This window comes from Staurois parvus, unplaced genomic scaffold (assembly GCF_062004578.1).
Source record: "Staurois parvus isolate SC_StPar_1 unplaced genomic scaffold, SC_StPar_1.0 ptg000425l, whole genome shotgun sequence".
NCBI classification, from domain to species: Eukaryota; Metazoa; Chordata; class Amphibia; order Anura; family Ranidae; genus Staurois; species Staurois parvus.
The window spans coordinates 1208986-1233526 of record NW_028318221.1 but is presented as its reverse complement, the minus strand read 5'-3'; the positions used below and the strand labels follow the sequence as shown (position 1 = coordinate 1233526).

Below are 24541 nucleotides of genomic sequence, written 5' to 3'. Positions count from 1 at the left end.
AAAAAATACTCCCCACTAACTGTGACAATCTGAGCAATTCCTGCTAATGTGCTGAGTTGCACCTAAGAAAAATACAATACGAAGAATATGAAAAATATGAAATACTTAGAAACCCCCTTGTCAGCAGCTACTATTGTGGGGACAATTCCCCTGAAGAAGTCACATGTGTGGTGATGAAACACGTAGGGACTTTGGAGGATGTCACAATGCTTGTTTGGACATGAGAGTGTAGTAATTGTATAGTGTTTGGAGACGATATAGCACAGGATTGCTGAATTCTAAACATCTATACTGTATATATCTGGTATGATTTAGCATCTGTTTCAAGTGAGTGCATATATATCTGTTTTATGAAGTGATTAAAATTTTAAAAGGATAAAGTACTGTGTAGAGTTTTATTTGTATGTGGTGGAGTGGATATTGAGAAGGAGGTGAGCGGAAAGCTGTGGACTTTGGCATCGGTTATACCTAGAAGATCCACATGGTCCATTAAATGAACAAAGGTGCATTGTGACCAAGCAAATGTTGTGAGGTAAATGTAATAAAGAACCATTAGGAGTAATGATTATAAGTGATACTAAAGGTTCATTTTATTTATTTTTTTATAAAATAACAAACATGCTTATACTTACCTGCTCTTGCAGTGGTTTTGCACAGTGCAGCCTGGATCCTCCTCTTCTTGCGTCCCTCGCAGGCTCTCCTGGCTCCTCCTTTCTGTTGGGTGCTTGCTATGGGGGCACCTGCTGCATTCAAACACAAAGCCGCAGCTTGGACCTGCCTCCTCTCTCTCCTCATTGACAGACTGGCTGTGACTGACAGGAGTGGGAACCAATGGCTCCCGCTTGCTGTCTCAGACAATGAGGAGGCAGAGACCCAGGACAGTTGAGGCTGTCGTGCACATCGCTGGATCTCAATGGGGCTCAGGTAAGTATTAAGGAGGCTGGGGGCACTGCTGCACACAGAAGGTTTTTTACCTTCATGCACAGAATGCATGAAGGCAAAAAACCTTGAGCCTTTACAACCACTTTACCTAACAGTAACAGTGTTTCAAAAGCCAAATGTATTCGTTGGCTGAAACTCACAAAATTTTGAAAAACACATAGGGGTTGATTTATTAAAGGCAAATAGACAATCACCACACTTAATCTTCATCAGAAGTCACCATGAACTTTGCATTCACAAATATCTTTTACTGCATGTCCAGGCAAGTAGATATTGAAATAATAAGTGGTCAAAAGGAATATTTCCTGCCCTATCCCAGAGTGTCTTGCAGGAAAGATAGCAGGTAATTACATTAAGTATGGAGGAAATTGCATCATACAAAGGGGGAGAATACACAGACTAAGACGTAGTTAAACAGTGAGCACACGGTGGCAGCAAAATAATGAACAACTAAAGCAACACTAAACCACTGCTTAAGGGCCCTGTTATCTATTTTTCATTAAATTGTTTCTTACTGTATATTTCTCTTTGTAATGTCCTCCGCGAGCTCCTGAAGCTCTTTCTTTCCTCCTCACTTCCATTTGTTTGGGACAAGAAGTGCATGTTCCAAATAAACTGAAAACAGGGGGAACAAAAATTCAGGAGCTTACTAAAAATGTTAGGGTGGCTACATGGGACCATGGAGAATGGATGTAGTTACCCTACCAATGGAAAGTTGGATCACAGAAAAAAAAATGTAATTTGGAGGTGGCTGAGAACAACAGAAAGTACTTTTTAACTGCTTGCTTGCAGCAACTACAGCTGTCGATCATTGGGTCCAGGCCAGTGATTCCCCATTGACACCTGGCGATTGCTGAGTATCACTGACGGAGTAGAGGTCTGTATGCAAATAATACAGATTTCTCCCGTCAGAGCCTGTACACTGTTTTGTATTTCTCTACATAGCAGAGCAATACAAAGCAATGTGCTGACACAGTACAACACACACATACACAATAGTAAAACAGCACACAGTTATCCCTTTTATCGCACCAGGTGTTAACCCCTTCCTGCCCAGTGTCATTAGTACAGTGTCAGTGCTTTTTATTAGCACTGATCACTATATTAGTGTCACTGGGGATGTCAGTAGCAGTTAGTCAATTCACCCTCAGTGTCAGAATGCCTGCCACAGTCCTGCAATAAGTCGCTGATCGCTGCCATTACTAGTATAACGGAAAAAAAAAATTCAGTATATATACCGCCATTTGTAGACGCTAAGCCAATTAATTTACACGTATTAGGATTTTTTTTAGCAAAGACATGTAGCAGAATACATTTTAAATTTATGACAAAATTATATTTTTTTTATTTTTTTTAGTGGACATGTTTAATAGCAAAAAAGTCAAAATTGTCGGTCTTTTTTTGTTTATAGCGCAAAAAATTAAAAACGCAGAGGCGATCAAATACCACAAAGAAAGCTCCATCTGGGTAAATCCTCTGGAGGGCAAGTGGTTAAATTAGGAATTCATTGTTGAATAGATTTTTTTTAACCAGAGTTTAGTGTCACTTTAAAGGAGAAGTTTAGGGTATGTTAAACAAACAAACCTTCATACTCCGCTCTGATGCTGTATCTGTCCCATGTCAACTCTAACCCTGAAAACTTTGTGATCACATGACAACTTATCGTTCAGCTCAGAGTGGAGAGCAGTGACTGTTAGTTCTCACATCAGGCTGGAGAGAGGGAAGGAATATCAGGCTTGGCTCTCAGCCACGCAATGAGAGCCGGAGCCTGCTGTCAATCAGGCAGCTGGCTGGATCCCGACAACATGGTTGGGATCCTTCCAGAGCCTGAAACAGCTCTGCCATATCAGCTGACAGGGGTCAATAGCCCGATATATAAGCTGACTCTATGTCACAAGAGAGCAAACGTAAGTGCACTCCTGAGACCCATAGGATAAGTATTCCCAAAAACAATTTGTCCATACTTCTCTTTAAACGTATGTTTGGCCAAGGCATAGGTAGCATACACAAATACAAAGTACCATAGTTGGTGCACTTGGTTCTCCTCCCCTGTCATGGCTCCACAGTTGTTTGAAATTGCTGGGATAAGCCTTCATTTTGAAAACCAGGTTTATGATGCATGGACCAGTCTATGTCGCAGGAGCACCTACAGCCGCTCCTGCATAAACAAAGTGTGTATATACTGCCTGCAGTCCTTTATGTGCAGATTTCCTTTAATGTGCACAAAATGCAAGTGAATAAATGTATTTATTTCACATAAGATTGTACCTGTTTAACTCCTTGTCAACCCTAACCACCATTAACACCTTTCTCCCCTTCTCTCCCTCACTATTAGCTTTCTATATTTTTTCCTGCATTTTTTCCTGAATTTTCTAGTTTTACTCTGCCAAGTGGCATTCAATGGCATTCAGGTGGCATCCTAGAATCACAATCACATTTACACATCATAATTACATGGAGCAACCGGTGAACAGCTGTTGAATGTCACAAGTACAGAAAACTGTGTTTTTGGCAGGGTCTTTTTAAGTCTGCAAGCATATTTGCTGGCAGGAGCTTCTTTCTCAAGGAAGAGTACAGTGACCCCTGACATATTTTCATATCAGCCTACATAGCCTCTATGTTTAGGGTTGCCCCTCTCACAGCACCAATGCCCCAATACTGATAGGCACCAGGCTCGTAAGAAAGCACTTCTTCGGAAACCACTTTGGTTAAAAAGAGGTTCTTGGTCTCAAAACAACCATGGCTTTTTGTAAGAACAATTGGTGCTATTTACTGGACAATGCTGATAACCCAGAAACATTTCTGGCCAAGAAAATTGCCCAAGAAAAGCTATCTTATGAGACTGCAACCTCAAGAACAAAACACACAATATTAGATTGAACCGGTTGTTGAAATGAAGGTCTAACATGGGAACACACATTGTAAAGCGTTGTGCAAACTTCACGTTGTAAAATGCTGTGCAAACTGCTGGCGCTATATAAATCCTTTATAATAATAATAATAATTAAAGGCACAAGTCAGTGAATAATAATGAAAAGAATGTTTAAAAGCAATGCACAAAGTTGACACCTGATTTAGTGCTGGGAGCCAAATGTAAGAAAGAACATTGTACATCAAAAAGCAAGTGGAAAAAAACCCAGACACTCGAACCAGTGAAACAAATCTTCCACCTTCCATGATAATCCACAAGAATTATGAGCTGTCAGTATAGTCAGGATTACAGAATCAGAAATGCCTGTATCAGCAGAATCTGACTTTAAACAACCAAGTTGTAAGGCAGTAACCGAGAAGCAAGGTGGAAGATTATTCCTTTAAATAAGACATGTGGCTGATCCCATAGAGGCCACAGAGTGTCAGCTAACAGACAAACAAGGTTGATGTACCACACTTTCTAAAGTCTGTCCAGTGCTATGAGAATTTCTGGAATGCCCATAATTTTAACCCTTATAGCACCAGCAGAGGAAAGACATAGATTAGGATACTGAGCCTACAGCACCGCCAATGCATCAGCTGCATCCACTGTCAGGCCCAGCATTCTGGGAAAATCTCTAAAGGTGTTGTGCACTGTTTGTGATGTGAACGCTTCAATAAACCTTTGAACTATGGATTACAGATCCATAGTGTGCTGAAGACATGTTATTATCTATCTGCTGATATCAGCCAACCTGATGGCAGCTGCTACGGCACCATTCTACGTCAGGTTTTATCAACAAATGTGTGCAATGGGAATATATTGAGTGATGTCCTGATGAAGATACCATTCCTTTGGGTCCAGATGTTGTCTGCTTACAAAATTTTTCCTGCCATTTCCCCATCCCAATAATGCACATCGCAGAGATCTTTAGAACTTTTAACTTGAAACTCACCGAGGACAGGATAGATTCTACCTCTGTCACCGCCACAAAACTCCTAGTGCCCTCCTGATGATAAATGTAAGACATAGTTGTGGCACTGTCTGATGGAACTCAGACCTAAAGACCAGTCAGAAAGAAGGCCATTGAAGTAACAAGTGAATTGTTCATAACTCCAGGATATTGACTGGAATCTAAGATTCTTCCTGAACAGAAAGAGACCAGAATTTTACCCCAGCCAAAAACACTGGCATTCGTCATATCAATCTTCCAATGTGGGGGAATAAAAAACCTGCCCTCCGAAAACATCAGAGACAGAAGCTACCATGACAGAGACATCTCTGTTAGATAATGTAACATAATCATCTTGTACAGAGAAAGACTAAATTTGTTCCATAAGAATGTTTCATTACAAAGTTCTGGAGTGAAATTAAGCAAATGGGACCACTTAGAAGTATATACCAGCAATCCCAGTACTCACAGGCAGCTTCAAAGGAAAGTCCAACATCAGGATTAAGTTCCTGAACCTGATTCCATAGTTTTATCAATGTCTCTCAGGACAGGAAGACCTTGACCTGATAGGTATCCAGAAGAAGGTGCAAGTGCTGAAAGTCCTCCAAGGTTTGCAATGTGATTGACATGTTGGAATTCAAGGTCAGGGAGATCTGCGGATTGTTTAAGTATCCAAAGACTGCAAACTCTCTGAGATGAAGAAGACCTGGAACTGAAGTGAAGACTTTTGAAAACACACTTTAGGCTTAGGCAAGGCCAAAGGTAAGGACCACAATATGATAGTGGTTGTCACTTACAGCAAATGTTAATAACCTGGAAAGATAGGAATGGTTAAATACGCATTAGTTATGTTGATGGATGCTGAGAGGTCTCTGCAATCATCGGAGGCAATAACTGCCCAAATAGGTTCCATTTTAAACAAAGATGTTATGTTATGAGCCTTTATCCTAGATGGGAAGAACACTGCCACTACTTGAGTTTGGGAACTCTAAAAAGGTTTGTGTAAAACCTTAAAACCTTACTGTTAGGGGCAAAAGAATGATAATCACCCGGGTCTATAATCCCTGAATGGAGGTCCAACTAACATTGCTTTGATACAGTAAGATGTTAAGTGAAGAAATGAGTTGGAGGAAGAAGATGAAATACTATTTAGTAACCTTTGATACTACCTCTGCACCTATGCGTCAGCTATGCAAGCTTTCTAAATCTTCATAAAAGCCATCAGGCGTCCCCCACCTCCAATGAAACTGGTGGGGGTAATTCTTCATTTTGTGGCACATTCATCCACTGGTTCAGATCCCTTGGATTACCAGGGACATGGAGCCTGAGCTGGAGGAACAAAAGGAAAATTTCATGCAGGATAGGAAGGTGTCGACCTGCATCGATGATCCTAGCGCTGAGTAGCTGGGGTAAATGAGAACTCTTTCCCCACCATCACCACTTTAATGATTTCATCACATAAAGAGCCAAAAACATGGTCTCTCACAATGGGTAGGTGTAACAAGTTCTTCTTACACTGTTGCCGCACAGACCAGCACTTAAGCCAGAGTGTCCTGAGGATATGAACAAAAGAAAAGGTTACCCAAGACATAACTCGGCTAGTTTCCAGGCCTCAGATCAACAACTAACCAAGTTCACTTTACTCAGTCCACATTCTCCCAGGAGACCCCCAGCCCCAACTCTAGCATGGAGTTTGAGACAGGGTGCAGACACAGCCCTAGTGTCAATAAAATGCAGGGAATCCCCCAACAGAAAAAGACAATAATCAGCTTGCTAAAAATCAATAGTAAGTAAAAGACAAGCCCATAAGGACTTAATATCCTTCTTACACAGAGCCCAACCAGCTGCATCTGCTTCTGTGGTAATACCACACACAGGGTCATAAAAGGAAAAAATAATCCCCATACAGCAAGATCTCCAATTGATCACAAGTGGGTCTTCATAAAAGAGGGACAGGTAAAAACTGCAACAGCTCTGGTTCCAAAACTCAGCAAGTAATCCTCAAATATACTGGTCTAACCTGAGGAATCCTGTGCTTCCTGGAAGACAAATTGGTTTTTCACTGCCAACTGTAGGACCATCGCAGATAAATCACCAGCATACTATATGAACTTGGAAAAACTGCACTCTCTAACTGGAAAGACCTCCAAGATTTTCAAATCTTCTATAAACAAAGTAGAATGGAAGATGACATCCATTCTCCTTAGGACACTAAGCATAATTAGCAGGTATGAGTTGGGCAGTACTACTGCTTCAAGAGGGCTGGTTTTGCCTTGTTCCCATTTCATCTGTAGGCGCCGGTATAATTCTAGGTTTCTTACTATCCAGCTGTGTCCCTCAATGGACAATGGAGAAATATAGATCTCTGCAGAAGTCCTTCTGTGCAGAGAATAAGTATAGCCCACTTCAAATATAGTGGTTAAGGTTTGTTAATAAATATGTAGCAGTAAGGCAACAAATTACAGTATCTACCAATATCATATCAGACAGGTTGATTACATTATTTTATAGTTGAACTAGCATGAAAGTAATATAATGGTAGATTAGGTTTGTAAAAAAAATAAGGTTCATAATTTACATGGCGAACATACAGTATAATGCAAACCTGCTTGAAAATAGTGTTTATAGGGAAAATAAAGACATGTACAAGTAGCACTAGAAAAATAAACGTTGTATTGAACATCAGAAGAAATATATGTCGTTAACTATTGATTTCTGTGCTATCAGGGTATATTTACATTGATTCACTTGAGAAGTTCACTCTTTGAAAAAATATGTAAATTTGTCCAAATAAGATTCAACCAGATTCACCCAGCAATTTCCAACAAGATTCATCCTATTTATTATATAGCATTCATGGGGTAGATTTTGTTAATTTGAATCTTGCCAGGATTAAATTTTCAGTGTACAGAATCAGCTTTTGACCTTTGGATGAATGTTTGTGAAAATGTTTTGGACATAACTAGTTAAAGTGGTTGTAAAGGCTGAAGGTTTTTTTTTTTCACCTTAATGCAGGGGTCTTCAAACTTTCTAAAAAAAAGGACCAGCATTCTGCACTTCAAACTTTAGGGGGGAGTAAACAATGGGGCAGGATGGAGATTGTTCTGACGTCACCCACGCCTGTCTGGAGCAGACATCAGCGGCATTTATGACTTACATGCTCAATGTCTTTGAAATTTGTAAGTGTTTTTTTTATCCATTTTAATAAATCATTTGTACATTATCACACTATCTGGAGCATTATCCATTTTGACTAAGTACACAGCGGATCACACAATAAGGGAGGAAGAGATCAGGAGAGATACCGAAGTCTGTGACACCTCTTTTCCATCTAGGATGTTACAAGCAAGATATGTTCAGCATCATGCTCTGTTAGACCACCTATAATCTGGGGTCTAACAATTCGGTAAGGAGCAGTGTGTTTTTTGTGGTGGTGGGCATTAGAGTCTCTATTTCACTAAGCACGTGGAGGATTATTGTGGACACACCTGTTCACCATAATCAGGATTTTGTCATAAAAAGACTTTCATTGTTTGGTGTTTCATACATTTTGACTTAATAATATTATTGGTAGGAGCACATTTCGACTATAAGTGACTCACTATTAGTATATTTTTTATCAATAGCGCAACAACTGGATATCATTTAAACAATATCCTAGCTTTGGTTTTAGTGGGAGCCCCATTCTTGGTGTCAGTGGGAGGAATTGTGCCGCATTGTTGATTTCAGTGGGAGGATTAGTACCCCTACGTTGGTGTCAGTGGAAGGAATAGTGCTCTTTCCTTTGTGTCAGTGGGAGGAATTGTGCTCCTTTGTTGGTGTCAGTGGGAGGAATAGTGCCCCATCAATGGTGTAAATGGAATTAATTCTGCCCCATCGTTGGTGTCAGTGGGAAGAATAGTGCCCCATTGCTGGTATCAGTGGACAGAATAGTGCCGCAAGGGCTGGATAAAGGCATGCAAAGGGCTGCATCTGACCCCTGGGCCACACTTTGGAGACCACTGCCTTAATGCATTCTCTGCATTAAGGTAAGAAAACCTTTTATGTGCAGCTCCGTGCCCCCCCCCCCAATATTTACCTGAGCCCGATCTAGATGCAGTGCTGTGCCCAAGAGCAGCGAAGCTGCTCTCTCCCTCCTCCCTCACTGGACTCAGTGAGAGCATTGGCTCCTGCTGCTGTCAGTCAAATCCAATGACAAGGGAGTGGGGCCAAGATGCACTGTATGTCAATAGACGAACACAGTATGGCTCGGGATTAAACCCGACCAAGTGCCCCATAGCAAGCAACTTGCTATGAAAGCACACGGAAGGCAACAGGAGCCAGGAGTGCTGGCAGGGGACCCCAGAAAAGAAGCATCAGAGCTGCTCTGTGTAAAACCATTGCACTGAGCAGGTAAATATAACATATTTGTTATTTTAAAAAAAAAACCTTTACAATTACTTTAAAGCAGAACTTTTATTTTCCCATGCAGTGGGGCTGTGCAACAGCAATAGCCTTTAGTTTATTTGCTGACATACTGGATCTGTGTGGGTATAGGATTATAACTTTTTTTTTTCTTTTAATGGTTGAACTGGATGGACTTTTGTCTTTTTTTCAGCCAGACTAACTATGTACTATAACCAACAGACAGCATTCATAAAAGACATGCTCTCCATTGTGCTAAAACAATGTTTGACACTTGGAGAGGTAAATGACATTTAAAAAAAAAAATAGTACGTTCCCCAAACAAACCAGCCTGGTTTGCCAGGAATTCAGGCTGGTATGGCCAAAGAAGCAAAGGAATGGTAAGCTTGAATCCCACCTGCTATGTTTGATACCAGTCCACATGACCATCAGCATTAGGGGAGTGCTTTGAGTGAGGTTCCCCCTAAAGCACCCTACCCCATTGCTGGTATCACCAATTCCCATTACAGGGTGCTAGTAGCATGGTGGGGGGGGGGGGGGGGATTTGAATATGACCCACCTCCCTGGCCCTCTCCCTGGTACACTGGTCTAAGGGGTCACAATGACATCACAGATGTCACTAAACGCTCCTTGTTAAATGACCTCCTAATCCAGAATACAGTACTACCAAATGTGCCACAGATAGAGCTTCTTGTCCCCTCAATTCTACTTTGTGTGTACAATACTACATGTCCATTGTGGTCACATGCACTGGGAGCTCCAGGCACCTTTGCATTCTTAAACTGAAACCACTGTCTGCAAGCCTACACAAGTGGTAACACAAGCTTTAGCGTTAAAGCTGGCATGCATACCTCCTGGTGTACAGCCCCACTGGAATCCTGCATTGAGAAAGACAAGATGGCACTGGGACTTCTGCAAGATTGCTGTTCACCTCCTCCTCCCAGGCTGCCACCTTCTCTCACACCAACAAGCCCAGATCACTCCCCACTGCCTATGTAGGGACAGATCATCTCAGCTGCTGTGCTGCAAGACAGGACAGTGGGATCCTCCAGCTCTGAGCTTGCATCCCTCATCTATGCCTTTCGAGCTGACTTTGAATCCTGGGCTACCAAGATTGAAACCTCTCTCCACACAGAATTAGATGTCCTGCAGCAACAAGTCTCAGCTTAAGAAACCAATGTAGCAGCCGTTGCTCTCATTCAGGCTGACTATGCAGCCCGTCTTTTGGCCCTGGAGTCTGTATCTGCTTTGCACCTTTCTCGCCTTCTCCAACATCAACTTCGCATAGGGGACAGTGAGAACAGGAGCCACGGAAATAATATTAATCTGAAAGGCATTCTGGAAGCCACATCAGGTATGTAACTAAAACCTACAGTTATCGCTATCCTAAACCAGGTCCTGGGAAGGGAGGCATTGTCTCCAACAGACAGAACACACAGGTGGGGGGAGATGTTGGCGACCTCGCTAACCACCCTAGAGATGTTCTCTGTCAGGTTCACTATTACATCCTGAAAGAGGAGATCATGCGTAAGGCCTGGCGTCCAGTGGTTCTGATGGTTCCATCATACAGCTGTTCCTGGACCTTTCCCAAAATACTCATTACATGAGCTGAGTGGTCCGCCCTTTGCTTTGTGTCAGGCGGAAGCTACCTATAACTGGGGCCACCCTTTCAGTGTCAAAGTGACGTAAATTCATCCTCTCTGTTCCAGAACAACTCCCTCCCATCTTCACTTTTCTTGATCAGGATCCAATCTCTGTTACGAATTGGCTTGATCCTCCTGATGATCAAGACTTATATGGAGAGACAGAAAGCATACAATGGAATAAGACTGTTTCAAACAGAGACCTCATTAGGATGAGAGCCAATTGACAACCTCCCCCCCCCCCATTAGACCAGCACATGAGAGGCCTCATCCACATGTGTTTATGCAGCATAGATACCCAGCTAGGCAGGATCTCATTAACTCTGTGGCAGCCAAGAGCCTGATCCCATCCAAAGCCTCAGATGTGCCAATGCCATGACTCCAATACGCAGTCAACCAGAATAAATTTGTTTAAACTCCAAGGTGCAAGAGTACGCTGTTCAGTGAAACCATATTTTTTCTTTGTACCTCGCACAACACTGGTCAAGTTTTCCATTGTCTTTTTATCTTCAACCTCATGAAACCAGAGTGTTAAGGAGGGCACTGTGGAGGTTTTACATAAGGCAGGTAGACAAGAGCATGCAGCATTGACCAGGTGGCGCACAACTGACTTTTTGTACACTTTCAGAGGGATATTAGAAAGATGGAGAAGAAATAAGCCAGGGGTGTAGGGTGAAGGGGACAGGGCAATCAGTGAATTTCTATGTTATAGAGTGGACTCTTGTCCAGAGGGTGTCATTCTTCTAAAAGCAGACCTTCACTCTCTTAATCAACATTGACTATTTTTCGTTTCAATACATTTTTATTGAATCGTTTTTAGTTTAAATGGTACAAATGCAACCGCTATCAAGTACATAAACCGTGAAGTAAAGATAAACAGTAGCAGTCAATTGCGGTCGTGCATTGGAACATATATCCATGGGTATAAGTAATTTGTATATCAAAGGAGATATAACTGAAACAGCAAACACATCAAGTTGGTACTGTAGCATAAGTGTGCAGGACGAACTATGCATCCATAGTCGAACAGTAAAAGAGATAACAACATTTGAAATGCACAAAGTATGTAATTGAACCAAGAAATATGAAGCATATCATGAATCATCCCTGCAGAAGAGCCAGTAAAATGATGAGAAAAAAAAAGAAAAGAAAAAGATGAGAAGGAGAAGGAGGCAAGAAAGGATCTAAAGGAGAATGCTAAAGTGCCTGAGTCTGGGTTATGGGGCCACCAGAATTATAGCAAAATGAAATTATCTACTGATATGGCTGGATGGGCATATTGGATCCATGGAGTCCATATTTTAATAAATTTCTCTTGGGTATCAGAGAGGATGCTAGAGAGTTTTTCATTTAGCAGGAAAAAGTCTATGCAATGATGAACTTCTTTAAAAGATATGAATTGTTGTTTCCAGGCCTTTGCTATAGTTTGTTTAGCTGCCAGTAATACGTACGTGGCCAAGTTGAATTGGTGTTTTGAAAGGCCTGGGGGTTCCAGGTGGAGAAGGACGTACCTAGGATCTCTAGGAAAAGGACAAGTTAGTAGGGAGTGTGAGAATTTAAGGACCTTTGACCAGAACCGAGAGAGCATAGCGCATGTCCAAAATGTATGTAGGACGTCTCCCAGGGTAATACAGCCTCGGAAGCAGATATTAGGGTAGAAGAGTGGAGATGCGCTAGATGGGCCAAGACCAAGTACGATCTTGAAACAGTTTTAAAAGCTGATTCCATTGTGAGGATATTGATAGAGCAGGAGGCAGGGTTGTCCATATCTGTGACCAACAGCCCTCTTTGGTGCTTTTGAGGTCCTTTTCCCACCTGGAAACATAGGTGTGATTGCTTGGGTGCCAAAGATTAGTCAATTATGAGTGAAGGATAGAAATAAGTTTTGGAGAGAGGAGCGTCCGGTGGCATATGTGTTTAATTAGGGATAATTGAGTCGTTGGATCTTTGTCAGTGAGAGTCGAGGTCATCCAATATCTAATTTGTAAAAATCTAAAGATTTTGGTTGAAGGGGCTTAATATTTATCCCTTATTTCCGCCCAGGTGTAAACAGAACGACCAGCGAGGAACGAGTGATCATACTGAAGTTTGTGGGAAACCCACCAGTGGAAGGCACTGGGGGACTTGAGGCTAGAAAGAAACCGAAGGTTGCCTAAGAGGGGGAGGAGTGGTAAGTGAGGAGAAATTAGGCCGCGAGAGTATTGAGTGGAATGCCATATGCATATGGTGGTGGGCCTAGATTTTGGAGGGAGCCATAAAAGTGATCTAGGAGAAACTGGATAGCAAGAAAGTGCTTCCCCATAGGGGGGTCTGCTGTGCTGCATATAAAGGGATCAGAGGTGTGATTTGAGCCGCTGCATAGTATTTGGAAAAGTTAGGAAAAGTTAGGGACTCCCAGACCCCCTTGTTTCTGGTTTATGAGCATAGTGTGTTTGGAGAGGTCTCTTGTGAGCCCAGATAAAACACAGAGTGTAATTTTTAAATGACTTTAGGGCATAAGAGGAAACTGGGATGGAGAGAGCGTGAAATAGGTATAAGAGCTTTGGAAGAATAGTCATCTTCACTGCGTTGACTCTACCAATCCATGAAAGGGGTTGGTGAGACCAGGACGAGAGTAAGGTTTAAAGAGAACAAATAATTGGGATATAGTTGGCTTCGTAGAGCGTGTGGTAGGATCTAGTAAGGTTAATCCCTAGATATTCTAAATGGGTAGGGGGCTAAGCGCAGTTTTAGTTTAGTTTCAGTGAACCGAATTCCACTTTAGGGAGAGAGATATTAAGAGCTGATGATTTATCCTCGTTTACTATTAAGCCAGAGACGCTAGAAAAGTGGTTGGGGATGAAGAGAAGGGTAGGTAGTGTAGTGTGCGGTTGAGTCAAGATCAGGAGCAGGTCATCTGTGAATGCGCTAACTTTGAAAGACTGGTGGGCGACTGAAACCCCTTTAATAACCAGATTAGATCTGATGAGATGTAGTAGATGCTCCAAGGCCAAGATAAAGAGTGTTGGGGAAAGAGGACATCCCTGACAAGTTCCCCTGTGAACTGGAAAAGGGGAGAGTTGTTGAGAAAGATAGCAAACCATGGCAGAGGGTCCTCGATAGACAGCCCTCAGCCAGGACATGAAAGCAATCGGAAATCCCCATTTTTTCAAAACATAATGAATATACTCCCAAGAGAGAGAGTCAAATGCCTTATGTATGTCCAGGCCTAGAAGCATACCAGGGGTTTTATTTTGGTGAAGCAAATGAATAAGATGAATGGCTTTGCGGGTATTGTCTGAGGCCTGTTGAAAGGGAACAAAGCCCCCTTGATCTTTATGAATAAGCAGGAAAGAGTTAATTCTGGTGGCAAGGATTTTGGCGAGGATTTTAATGTCAACATTCAACAGGGAGATGGGTTTAAAATTATGGGGATCTTGAAAATCTTTCGGAAGCATCACTATTTGGACAGCTGTGGAGGATGGATGCAGGTCCAAATGGGAGCGTAAATGACTGAAAAAGTTAGTTAAGTGGGGAGCGAGGGTTTCAGAAATTTTTTTGTAATATAATGCAAAGAAGCCGTCAGGTCCAGGAGTCTTTTGCGTCTTAAGTGTTTTGATTGCTGTATGGACCTCTGTGATGATGATATCAGCCTTCATTTGTATGACATGGGATGGGACAGTCCGGAGAGATGGATATCACGGAAAAGATCATCTGCTAAGTCTTTGCAGAAAGGCTGTGGGGATTGATATAACATGCACAGGACGGAAGTGAAGGTGTCCATGATTTTGGAGGGGTTATCCTTAGTAACTTTATTGGGAAAGTGTAGCCTGATTGGTTTGGAATCTCGGGTATGGGCCTTAAGAAGGTTGGCCAACATTGGACCTGGCTTATTAGCACAGGCATAATATTTATGTCAGGACTATCTGAGCTGTTTTTCAGCTTTATCATCAAGGAGAAGATTAAGTTCCACCCTAGTGACTTCTAATTGTTTGTGTAGGAAAACAGAGTGGGACTCCTTAAATTGAGTTTCCAACTGCACGAGACAGGAGGATAACTTTGCCACCCGGGACCCCCACACCTTCTTCTTGCAGGATGCTAGTTGTACAAGTTTCCCTGGAAGCGTGACTTTATGAGCTTCCCACAAAAATTATGGAGGAGGAAGCCAAAACAGTATTGTCAGTAAAATAATTAAAGATGGAGTCCTGAATGGCTCCAACCTTCTTGTTAAATTATAACAATGAGTCGTTAAGACTCCAGGAATATTGTAGAGGGTTAGAGGCCAGCAATTTACAGGTGAGTAGTAGTGGCAAGTGATCAGAACAGGGTGAAGACAAGATTCTGACATTAAGGACATCTTGGATAAATGATTGAGTAATGAAAAAATTGTCTATTCGTATTTGGCAATTATGGAGCGCTGAGTAGCAAATGTAATCCTACCCTCTAGGGTTAAACTCCCTCCAGGCATCCACCAAAGCATAATCAGACAAAAGGTCTGAGAAATGCTTTGTTTGTGAGTCAGCTTTGGTGGAGACCCTGGAGGAGCCCGACGAAGGGGATAGATCTAACTGTCTGTTCAATACCATGTTACTATCCCCCATCATGATCAAGATGCCCTTCCTATGCGAGGAGATTAATAAGTGAGAGAAAAATCAAGACTGATGAGCGATGGGAGCATAATAGTTAACTATACTCACTTCAACATCTAGGATTGTCCCCTGTAATATTAAGTAATGACCTGTACTGTCTGCAATTTCAAGAGAGCATATGAAAAGAGAACCTTTATGAAACGCCAATAGCACTCCTCTCAAAGGTCGCCTGGAACACCTGGGGGTAGTTTTTGTGGAGATATCTGGGGGAGGAGGAGGTGGAAAATCTGGTTTCCTGCAATCCAATAACATGGGCGTGAAGTTAGGCATAGTAGTCCGGGGGGAGTTAAAACCCTGTAGATTATGGGACAACACGATAAACTTGGAGGTAGCCATCATGGTGAGAAGGAGGTGAGGTAGCGTGAAGATGCAGTAAAGGTCCAACTTGGCCTAAAATATTGTACATGCAGGCTGTTTGACGTCAAGAAGAAAGAAGAGAATGAGAGACGAGATGTAGTAAGAGAATGAGAAGAAGGCTCCACCACAAGGATTTCAAAGAAGACATTGGCTAATCAATCAGTGACGAAGATCGTATGCACTGCCATAAAAGGGGGTTGTCGAGGCTGACTGGGCATACTTTGTAGTATATGATCTGAAACACATTAGATAAAAGTAGCAATACTATTGCTTGACCATAGGGAAGGAGAGGGAGGGAGAAGAAAAAAAAAAAGGGGAGAGGGGAGTGAGAAAAAGAAACGTATGAGTATCAAGATTCATTAATAAAGCAGTAACTGTGGAGTTTAAGTCTTCTATGGATTCAGGTAGGCCTCTGATCATGCAGTTGCCCCTCCCGCTATAGTCCTCAAGGTTCTGGAGGGCGGAAGCAAGGTCCAGTTTGATAGTGTCAATATCTTGTTCGTGGTTGTTGATCACCAGGATTGCATTGTCCATTTTGTCTTCAAGTTTCAAGGGGATCCGATGTCCCTTATCTCACGAGTGATCTTAGTAGTGAGTTGTTCCGTCACAGTATTTAGTTTCTTTTGGAGGAGAAGTTTAAACTTTCTAAGGAGAGCTAAATCTCAAACTGTTACCACGGTGGGATCTGCAGTTTGTGCGGCAGTGAGACTGTCATTGGAAGAGTCGTCCAGTTGGGATACAAGCTCTTGGGACAAAGTGGATGTTCAGGCGAGGTCTGCGGGGAGGCCATTTTGGAGAGAGGCCTCTTAGCAGAGGTAGTTGAAGTCTTAGAAGAGCCGGTTGGTTTGGCCGGGGTAGTAGCGGAATTTTTCCCCATGGTCCCAGAAGGAACCAGGGGCACCCGGTAAAGGGACCTTTCAGGGGCAGTTGTGGTCCTTAAGAGGAGCAACTCTAAGGGGTGTCAAGACTTGCAAAACAGAACAAGAGACAGCAAATCCTATGATATTAGAAGAAACATTGGATATATAGTTAGTGCTAGGGTCCAGCAGGGTGGAATCAGGGCTTTGGATTTGCTGAATGGATTAAGGTTCATGGGTTCCTCAAAACCCCTGTGGATCAGATGAAAGAAATTTTCTGTAGCACGTAAGGTGGTTCGCCCATTTGTGCTCTTAGGCAGCAGACAGAAACCAGCTTGCAGTTGTAGGTCAAGGTAAGCTCAGGTTATGATGGTAGAATAGGGGACCCCAGATGGGAGAGGTGAGTGAAACGTTGCCGGTCTGTGGTGTAGGGGTGCCTCGGTGGAGACGGGAACACTCGTCCTTACCTCCCTTTTCAAGGATCCTGTGTCAATGAGGCAGTAGGCTGCTGCAGTGTCTAGGTCCCAGCAGGGGTGTCTTCAGTTCCCTCCATGAGAAAGCAGTGCGCCTGCCAGCTGTGTACAGGCCTGTAAGCCTGTGAAGGTCCGAGGAGCCAGGGGCTAGCGCAGGGGAGAAGTAGAGCAGGCTTAGGCTAGGACCACACAGGTAGGCCGGCCGCTTGCGTGGAGGAGCTGTCCGGTGCTCGGTTGTGGGGTGGGAATATGGGCCAGTGGGGTGACGGCAGGCTGTGGGTACTCACGCATGACTCGAGGTGGAGGCCACCACCACTTCTTCCAAGTGCAGAGCGGTGCCTCCAATAACTGAGATTCGGAACCTGGTGATCTGCGGCTTCCGGGTATTCCAGGTCAGTTTGTGGGGCTCTCAGGTGACTGAGGGAGGTGCGTGGGATGTCAGGCTCAGGATCAGAGGGTAATTGGTGTGGTGCGCCCCGGACGGTGAGGAGCCGTTTCGATGTGCGGCCAACTGTGGCGGCTGCTTGACAGCACCCTCCCAACATTGTCTATTTTTAATCCTTATGCTGCTAGTATTAGTAAATAGATAGGAAAACATAGTTTTAAACTTTTAAACTTTTTTTACATTTCTTCAGTGACTTCCTAGTATGCTGGCCTAGAGGTTTTCTCAGTTAAGCACACTCTCCTGCCTGCATGCCTGAGCTAACGGCAGATGGATTGCAAGAAGTAAATGCCACATGAGTCATCTGCCCTTATCAAGATGGCCATGGCTAGAAATGCTAGGGGTTGTATTTCAAAGTGGTTTCTCAGCAAAATAAAGCATGGAGACATGGATGGATGGGTGAGTTTGCTTTGAATATTAAAAATTAATTAAACAGCATTTTTGGTTTGAGGTGCTCAGATGCAGTGTAATTCCATGTGAAGTGATTGGAAAAAATCACCTTGTACAACAACCCGTTCAGATTAAAATTGAAATGATAGGCAAAATATTTGTATATATATATTAAAAAACACATCCTAAGTACCTTTTTTCCCTTCTATATAAGTGTTCACATTCCCTCTGTTCTCAGCTGCATAAGAGTAGGGGGAGGAGAAACAGCAGTACACTGATCTTCCCAATGAATGGTTATGCAGGAGGGGTGTGTCAGGAAAAGTCTGATTGGAGGAAAGCAGGCTGAGTTCCCAGCATAGCTAGAGAACGGGCCATGTTATGTTCTTCTGCTTAGTGTAGTTGGTTTTTAATAGAAAAGCAGAGAGACTGACAGGAAGGCAGTGATACTAAAGCTAAAAACATTTTTTACCTTAATGCATTCCTTGCAAAAAAAAGTAAAAAGTTTTCTATTTCTCAGGATCCATTGGCTCCGCTGCTGTCAATCAAATGCAGTGAAGAGGAAGTGGGGGTGGGGCTAAGTCCCTCTGTGTGAGTCTATGGAACGTGGCTCCATAGACAACAGCTCGGGAGCGAACAGACATTGTGTGCCTCCATAACGAATAGCTTGCTATGGGGGCACATAAAGAAGAAGAGGAGCCAAGATTGCTAGCGATGGACCAGAGCAGAAGGGGATCAGGCCGCTGTGTCCAATACCACTGCACAGCAATGTTTATTTTAATTTTTTTTTTTACTTTAGTAACACTTTAAAACCAACGTGAGTTAACTAGTCGAATTCAATCTAACTACCACCTGATGTGGTTTAAAGTCTGTGGTCTACATAAGTGTATATAGTTCAAACAAGCCAAATTTTCAGTTGGTCTGATTCTGCTGTACTTTCTTGTTAGCTACCCTAAAGAGCTATGGAAAGCCTCTGTCAAATATTAAATGTTTATTCATAAAACAACATTTGTACACTTATAGTTACAAAAAAACATCATTTGTATAAATGTACATAAATTAACCTACAAAACAAAACTGAACCAAAACCATTATGGTTTCTCTTTAATGGAGAACAACAATGTGGATATCCTGAGCTGCTGTAATTTGAAGAGGGAATGGGTTAAGATTCATTCATGCATAATATGGGTTCCCTGTTTTTTTTATCCTGCTCAATGTTGTTGTTTTTTTTAAGTGGCTAGTACTGAAGATAACAAACATGTTGATAAGTAAAGTTGAAGTGCATGTAAAGACAAAACTTTTTTTTTCATTTTGCATACAGTGGCTAAAAGGTAGACATTCTGTCAAGTTTTCTTTTTGCAGTCTGTGTCCCTCTAGGCTTTGTCACCAAAATAGAAATTGAGAGTAAATCTATAATTTTGGAGATGTAACAAGAGCAAGAGTTGTGGTGAAACCATCCAATCATATCTTTTGCAGACAACTAAGAGGAGCATTTCCCTCACTTCGGTGAAATATCCTCTCTTTTTGTGAATCCAGGACATGAAGTGAAGGTAAATCTACCCAGTGGAACACAAACCCCCCAAAAAAACCTGAAAAGGGTTTTAACCTTTTCCTTAAATTTTAAATTACTATGTAGACGTTTGCTACATACACATCTGTATGTCTACTTTCATTAAAAACATGTTTTAAAAATCAGCGATATCTCTATTATACTTTTAAAAATTTCAAAGGAAAGCTGGTACATGATCTATAGGTTTTGCTCAATGGCTGCAACCTTGGCTAGACTAGGGTGCCAGAAAACTCTATACCTTTCATCATTAAGTATTTGCCTTGCTAGCTACAACTGATAAAATATGGCACACTCAATGCTTCAGTTTGTAAAAATATGGTACAGTATACTTTCAATTTTACACATGCCTTCTCAACAAAAAAATACATGTTTGCTATATATATATATATAAAAGATATGTACTTCTTACCTTGGGGGCCGTCAAACTTAGCCTTTTTCACTGTAAAAAAAAAGAAGTAAAAGACTCTTAGTTTAAATGCACAATAGCACAAATTGCAGCATTTTCAGAATATTTGGTACACACATTGATGCTATTATGTGTTTCTCAAGATAATATTAAATTAATATTTATTTAAAGATTTGTGCTTACATTTTGTAATTCCAAAGATTACTGGTATCTAATGATCATTAAAAAAGATAAGCAAGAGAACTAGAGACATATTTATAAAGCAGTGACTCTGACATACAATGAACATGCACCAAACATTCATGTCTTATTTACTGGTAAATCATAAGCCATATATATTGAACACATCTAACAGGAGGATTTACCTGCATGTTCACTGGATCAAGCAACCATAACCAACATTCACCAACATCTGTTTTTCAATGAGAAGCTTTGTGGGTTTTTATCTGTGCTAAATCGGAAGTGTTAAAACATAATTGAATGTAAGATTACTGTCAGTCACTGCCTTAAGGTGAATGTAATTGGATTCCCCAGAGTTTAAATATTATGTCCCCTTGTTTTTGACAATCCAGAAGTATTCAGTAACAAGGCCATAAACAGAGAGGTACTTTGAAAAACCTGTCCTATGATAACAGATATAATTGCACTCTAACCAACAGATCTATACTTCTCTGCAATACAAGAGAGGAACAGATTTTCTAAACGATGTTGCCAAAAAAAATTCAGTTAGTTATATTTGTAGTAGCTATAAAACTATAATGTACAACAGGGCTTGAAAAAGCCGCTCGCCCAATGCGAGGAGAAATTCTCTAGCGGTGAGCACAGATGATGGAGCGGCTGTACTCCAAGCCTCATTGTGAAGCCGAGTTGCGGTTTCCGAGTTCCGGTTTTCGGCTTCTTTGGCACCGCCGCTGAGGGGACAGGTGCAGGGGAGGCCCGCTCTCCTCCGCTGAGAGGAGACCCCCCTTTCCACCGCCGTGGGGGACTCAAGGAGTAAGTACTGTATACATGTCATATCACTATAATGGAGTACAGGGGAGCTGGGATATACATTACTCAGTAATGTATATCCCAGCTCCCCTGTACTCCATTATAGTGATATGACATGTATACAGTAATGATTACTGTATACATGTCATATCACTATAATGGAGTACAGGGGAGCTGGGATATACATTACTGTATACATGTCATATCACTATAATGGAGTACAGGGGAGCTGGGATATACATACTGTATTTATGTCATATCACTATAATGGAGTACAGGGGAACTGGGATATACATTACTGTATACATGTTATATCACTATAATGGAGTACAGGGGAGCTGGGATATACATTACTGTATACATGTCATATCACTATAATGGAGTACAGGGGAGCTGGGATATACATACTGTATACATGTCATATCACTATAATGGAGTACAGGGGAGCTGGGATGTACAAACTGTATACATGTCATATCACTATAATGGAGTACAGGGGAGCTGGGATATACATACTGTATTTATGTCATATCACTATAATGGAGTACAGGGGAACTGGGATATACATTACTGTATACATGTTATATCACTATAATGGAGTACAGGGGAGCTGGGATATACATTACTGTATACATGTCATATCACTATAATGGAGTACAGGGGAGCTGGGATATACATACTGTATACATGTCATATCACTATAATGGAGTACAGGGGAGCTGGGATATACATACTGTATTTATGTCATATCACTATAATGGAGTACAGGGGAACTGGGATATACATTACTGTATACATGTTATATCACTATAATGGAGTACAGGGGAGCTGGGATATACATTACTGTATACATGTCATATCACTATAATGGAGTACAGGGGAGCTGGGATATACATACTGTATACATGTCATATCACTATAATGGAGTACAGGGGAGCTGGGATATACATACTGTATTTATGTCATATCACTATAATGGAGTACAGGGGAACTGGGATATACATTACTGTATACATGTTATATCACTATAATGGAGTACAGGGGAGCTGGGATATACATTACTGTATACATGTCATATCACTATAATGGAGTACAGGGGAGCTGGGATATACATACTGTATACATGTCATATCACTATAATGGAGTACAGGGGAGCTGGGATGTACAAACTGTATACATGTCATATCACTATAATGGAGTACAGGGGAGCTGGGATGTACAAACTGTATACATGTCATATCACTATAATGGAGTACAGGGGAGCTGGGATATACATTACTGAGTAAATGTTAATAATATAATGTAGATTACAAAATCTTCAGTTTTACTCAAATTAGTTGATGCAAAAATGAATACACCCCACAACAAAACTACTACATATAATATTTTGTATGACCACCATGATTTCTAAAGACAGCACCAAGTCTTCTAGGCATGGAATGAACAAGTTGGCGACATATTGCAAGATCTAACTTTTTTCATTCTTTAAGAATTACCTCTTTTAGAGCCTGGATGCTGAATGGAGAGTCATGCTCAACTTGTCTCTTCAGAATTCCCCATAGGTGTTCGATTGGGTTCAGATCAGGCGACATACTTGGCCACTGAATCACTTTCACCCTGATCTTTTTCAGAAATGCAACAGTGACATTATGTGTGTTTTGGATCATTGTCATGTTGGAAAAGTGCACGACGACCAAGGGCACAGAGTGATAGTAGCACCTTATCTTCTATATATAGAGCAGTACATCTGTGAATTTGTGATACCATCAATGGATTGCAGCTCCCCGACACCAGCAGCAGTCATGCAGCCCCACAGAAGGACACTGCCACCACCATGTTTCACTGTAGGCACCATGCATTTTTCTTTATACTCCTCACCTTTGTGACGCCATACAGTTTTTGAAGCCATCAGTGCCAAAAACATTTATCTTGGTCTCATCACTTCAGAGGACAGAGTCCCAATAGGCTTCTTCTTTTTCAGCATGGGCTCTGGCAAATTCTAGGCAGGCTTTTTTGTGCATGGGCTTTAAGAGAGGCTTCCTTTGTGGACAACACCCATGCATGCCATTCCTCTGCAGTGTACACCGTATTGTGTCACAGGAAGCAATCACCCCAGTTTGGCTTTCTACTTCTTTAGCTAACTGCAGTGAACTTGCATGGCAATTTTCTTCAACCCTTCTCATCAGGAGACGTTCCTGTTGCGGTGTTAACTTCCGTGGATGGTTGCAGTTCCATCTTTGTTAAATTTGTGTATCACTTTTGCTACAGTATTCTGACTGATAAGTAAAGCTTTGCTATTGCTCTTGTAGCCTTCATCTTTCTTGTGTAAGGAAATTATTTTCTTTCTCAGGCTGTGACATTTCTCTTCCATATGGTGCCATTGCTGACAGCATGAACTGGGAAGGGGTTTTCTTTGTTAAGTAACACCTTTTTATAATCAACAGTCTGCTGGACACCTGCTTACTGAATAAATAGACTCACCTGTAGTTGAATTCTTGTTTATTAGAATTTTGTTGTCTAAAATTTAGTTTTGCTCCTAAGACTTTCATTGGGGTGTATTCATTTTTGCAACATAGTCTTGAATGAATTTGTTAGGAAAAATACTTTTTTGTGCGTGCAAATTAACAAATCTTGTTTGCAATCAATGGCCCGCATTTGTGGGAGTATTTTGTAGTATTGTGTTCCATAGAAAATTTTGATTCTAAAAGTAAAGTAAAGGTTTTCCTGAAAAATCTGTTGGGATGACTCATTTATGCTGCGCACTGTATATAAGGTACTCAGTAACTAAGTATCCACATGATACAGGAGAGATTTCTGACCATTCTGATCATTGGGCAACAAAAATGGTGTATTGCTCTGGCCAGTGGACCCTTTAAGGCACAGGAGTCACACTGGATAATCTCTCTCTTTCCCTACTGGTGATTGACAAGCCTGAGGAGGAAACCGAAAGGTTGAAAACCTGTGATTGGCTGTACTGAAGGCCAAATCCTAAGCTTTTTAGCCACATACTTGTATGTTGAACTAAAGTGAATTTCAACATGTTTGGAATAAACATAACAAATTGGGCTAATTGGTCTTTATCTGCCTTCACTCAGGAATAGATGAAAAATCCCTGCAGTGATAACACAGAATTTAGTGGAGAAGGATTAGAAATGCTGTCAGGTTAAAGTTAGTGTGCGTGTCTTTCTGTCCTGATCACAACCATTTACTTTATGTCTTGTAATGCTGTCTAAGGCCACCACAGAGAAAGAAAGTAAACAAAGTCCACAACAGAAAATAAACTTGATGAAAGTCATTTCTTTTTCCAAGCCTGTCCAAAACTAAAAAAAATAAAGTATTGACTGGTGTTATGCAGACCATACATGGGTCGAATTCCAAATTAATTTTCTTTAGAAAATCTGAAATTTTGTGCTTTTTGTAATCCGATGGTGCCACCATTGATTTTGAAATTCAACCAACTAAGTCTTCAATTTCACCACATGTTGCTACAGAAAAGAATTTTCGTGGCCAGGAATTTTATTTTCTTTCCAGGTCACAGCGCATGCTCATTTCTTTTTAGTTTATATTTCCCACACAATT

The 24541-nt window shown here is 41.5% G+C and overlaps 1 protein-coding gene across 1 annotated transcript in view; it reads right to left on the bottom strand.

Moving 5' to 3' along the window:
• UNC13A (unc-13 homolog A) overlaps window positions 1-24541 on the bottom strand; it is a 227412-nt gene that overhangs the window by 177475 nt on the left and 25396 nt on the right. The window contains exon 2 of the mRNA XM_089687413.1: window positions 19976-20005. Within this exon, the coding sequence (XP_089543539.1) occupies window positions 19976-20005 (30 nt within the window). The remainder of the gene's footprint in view (window positions 1-19975; window positions 20006-24541) is intronic.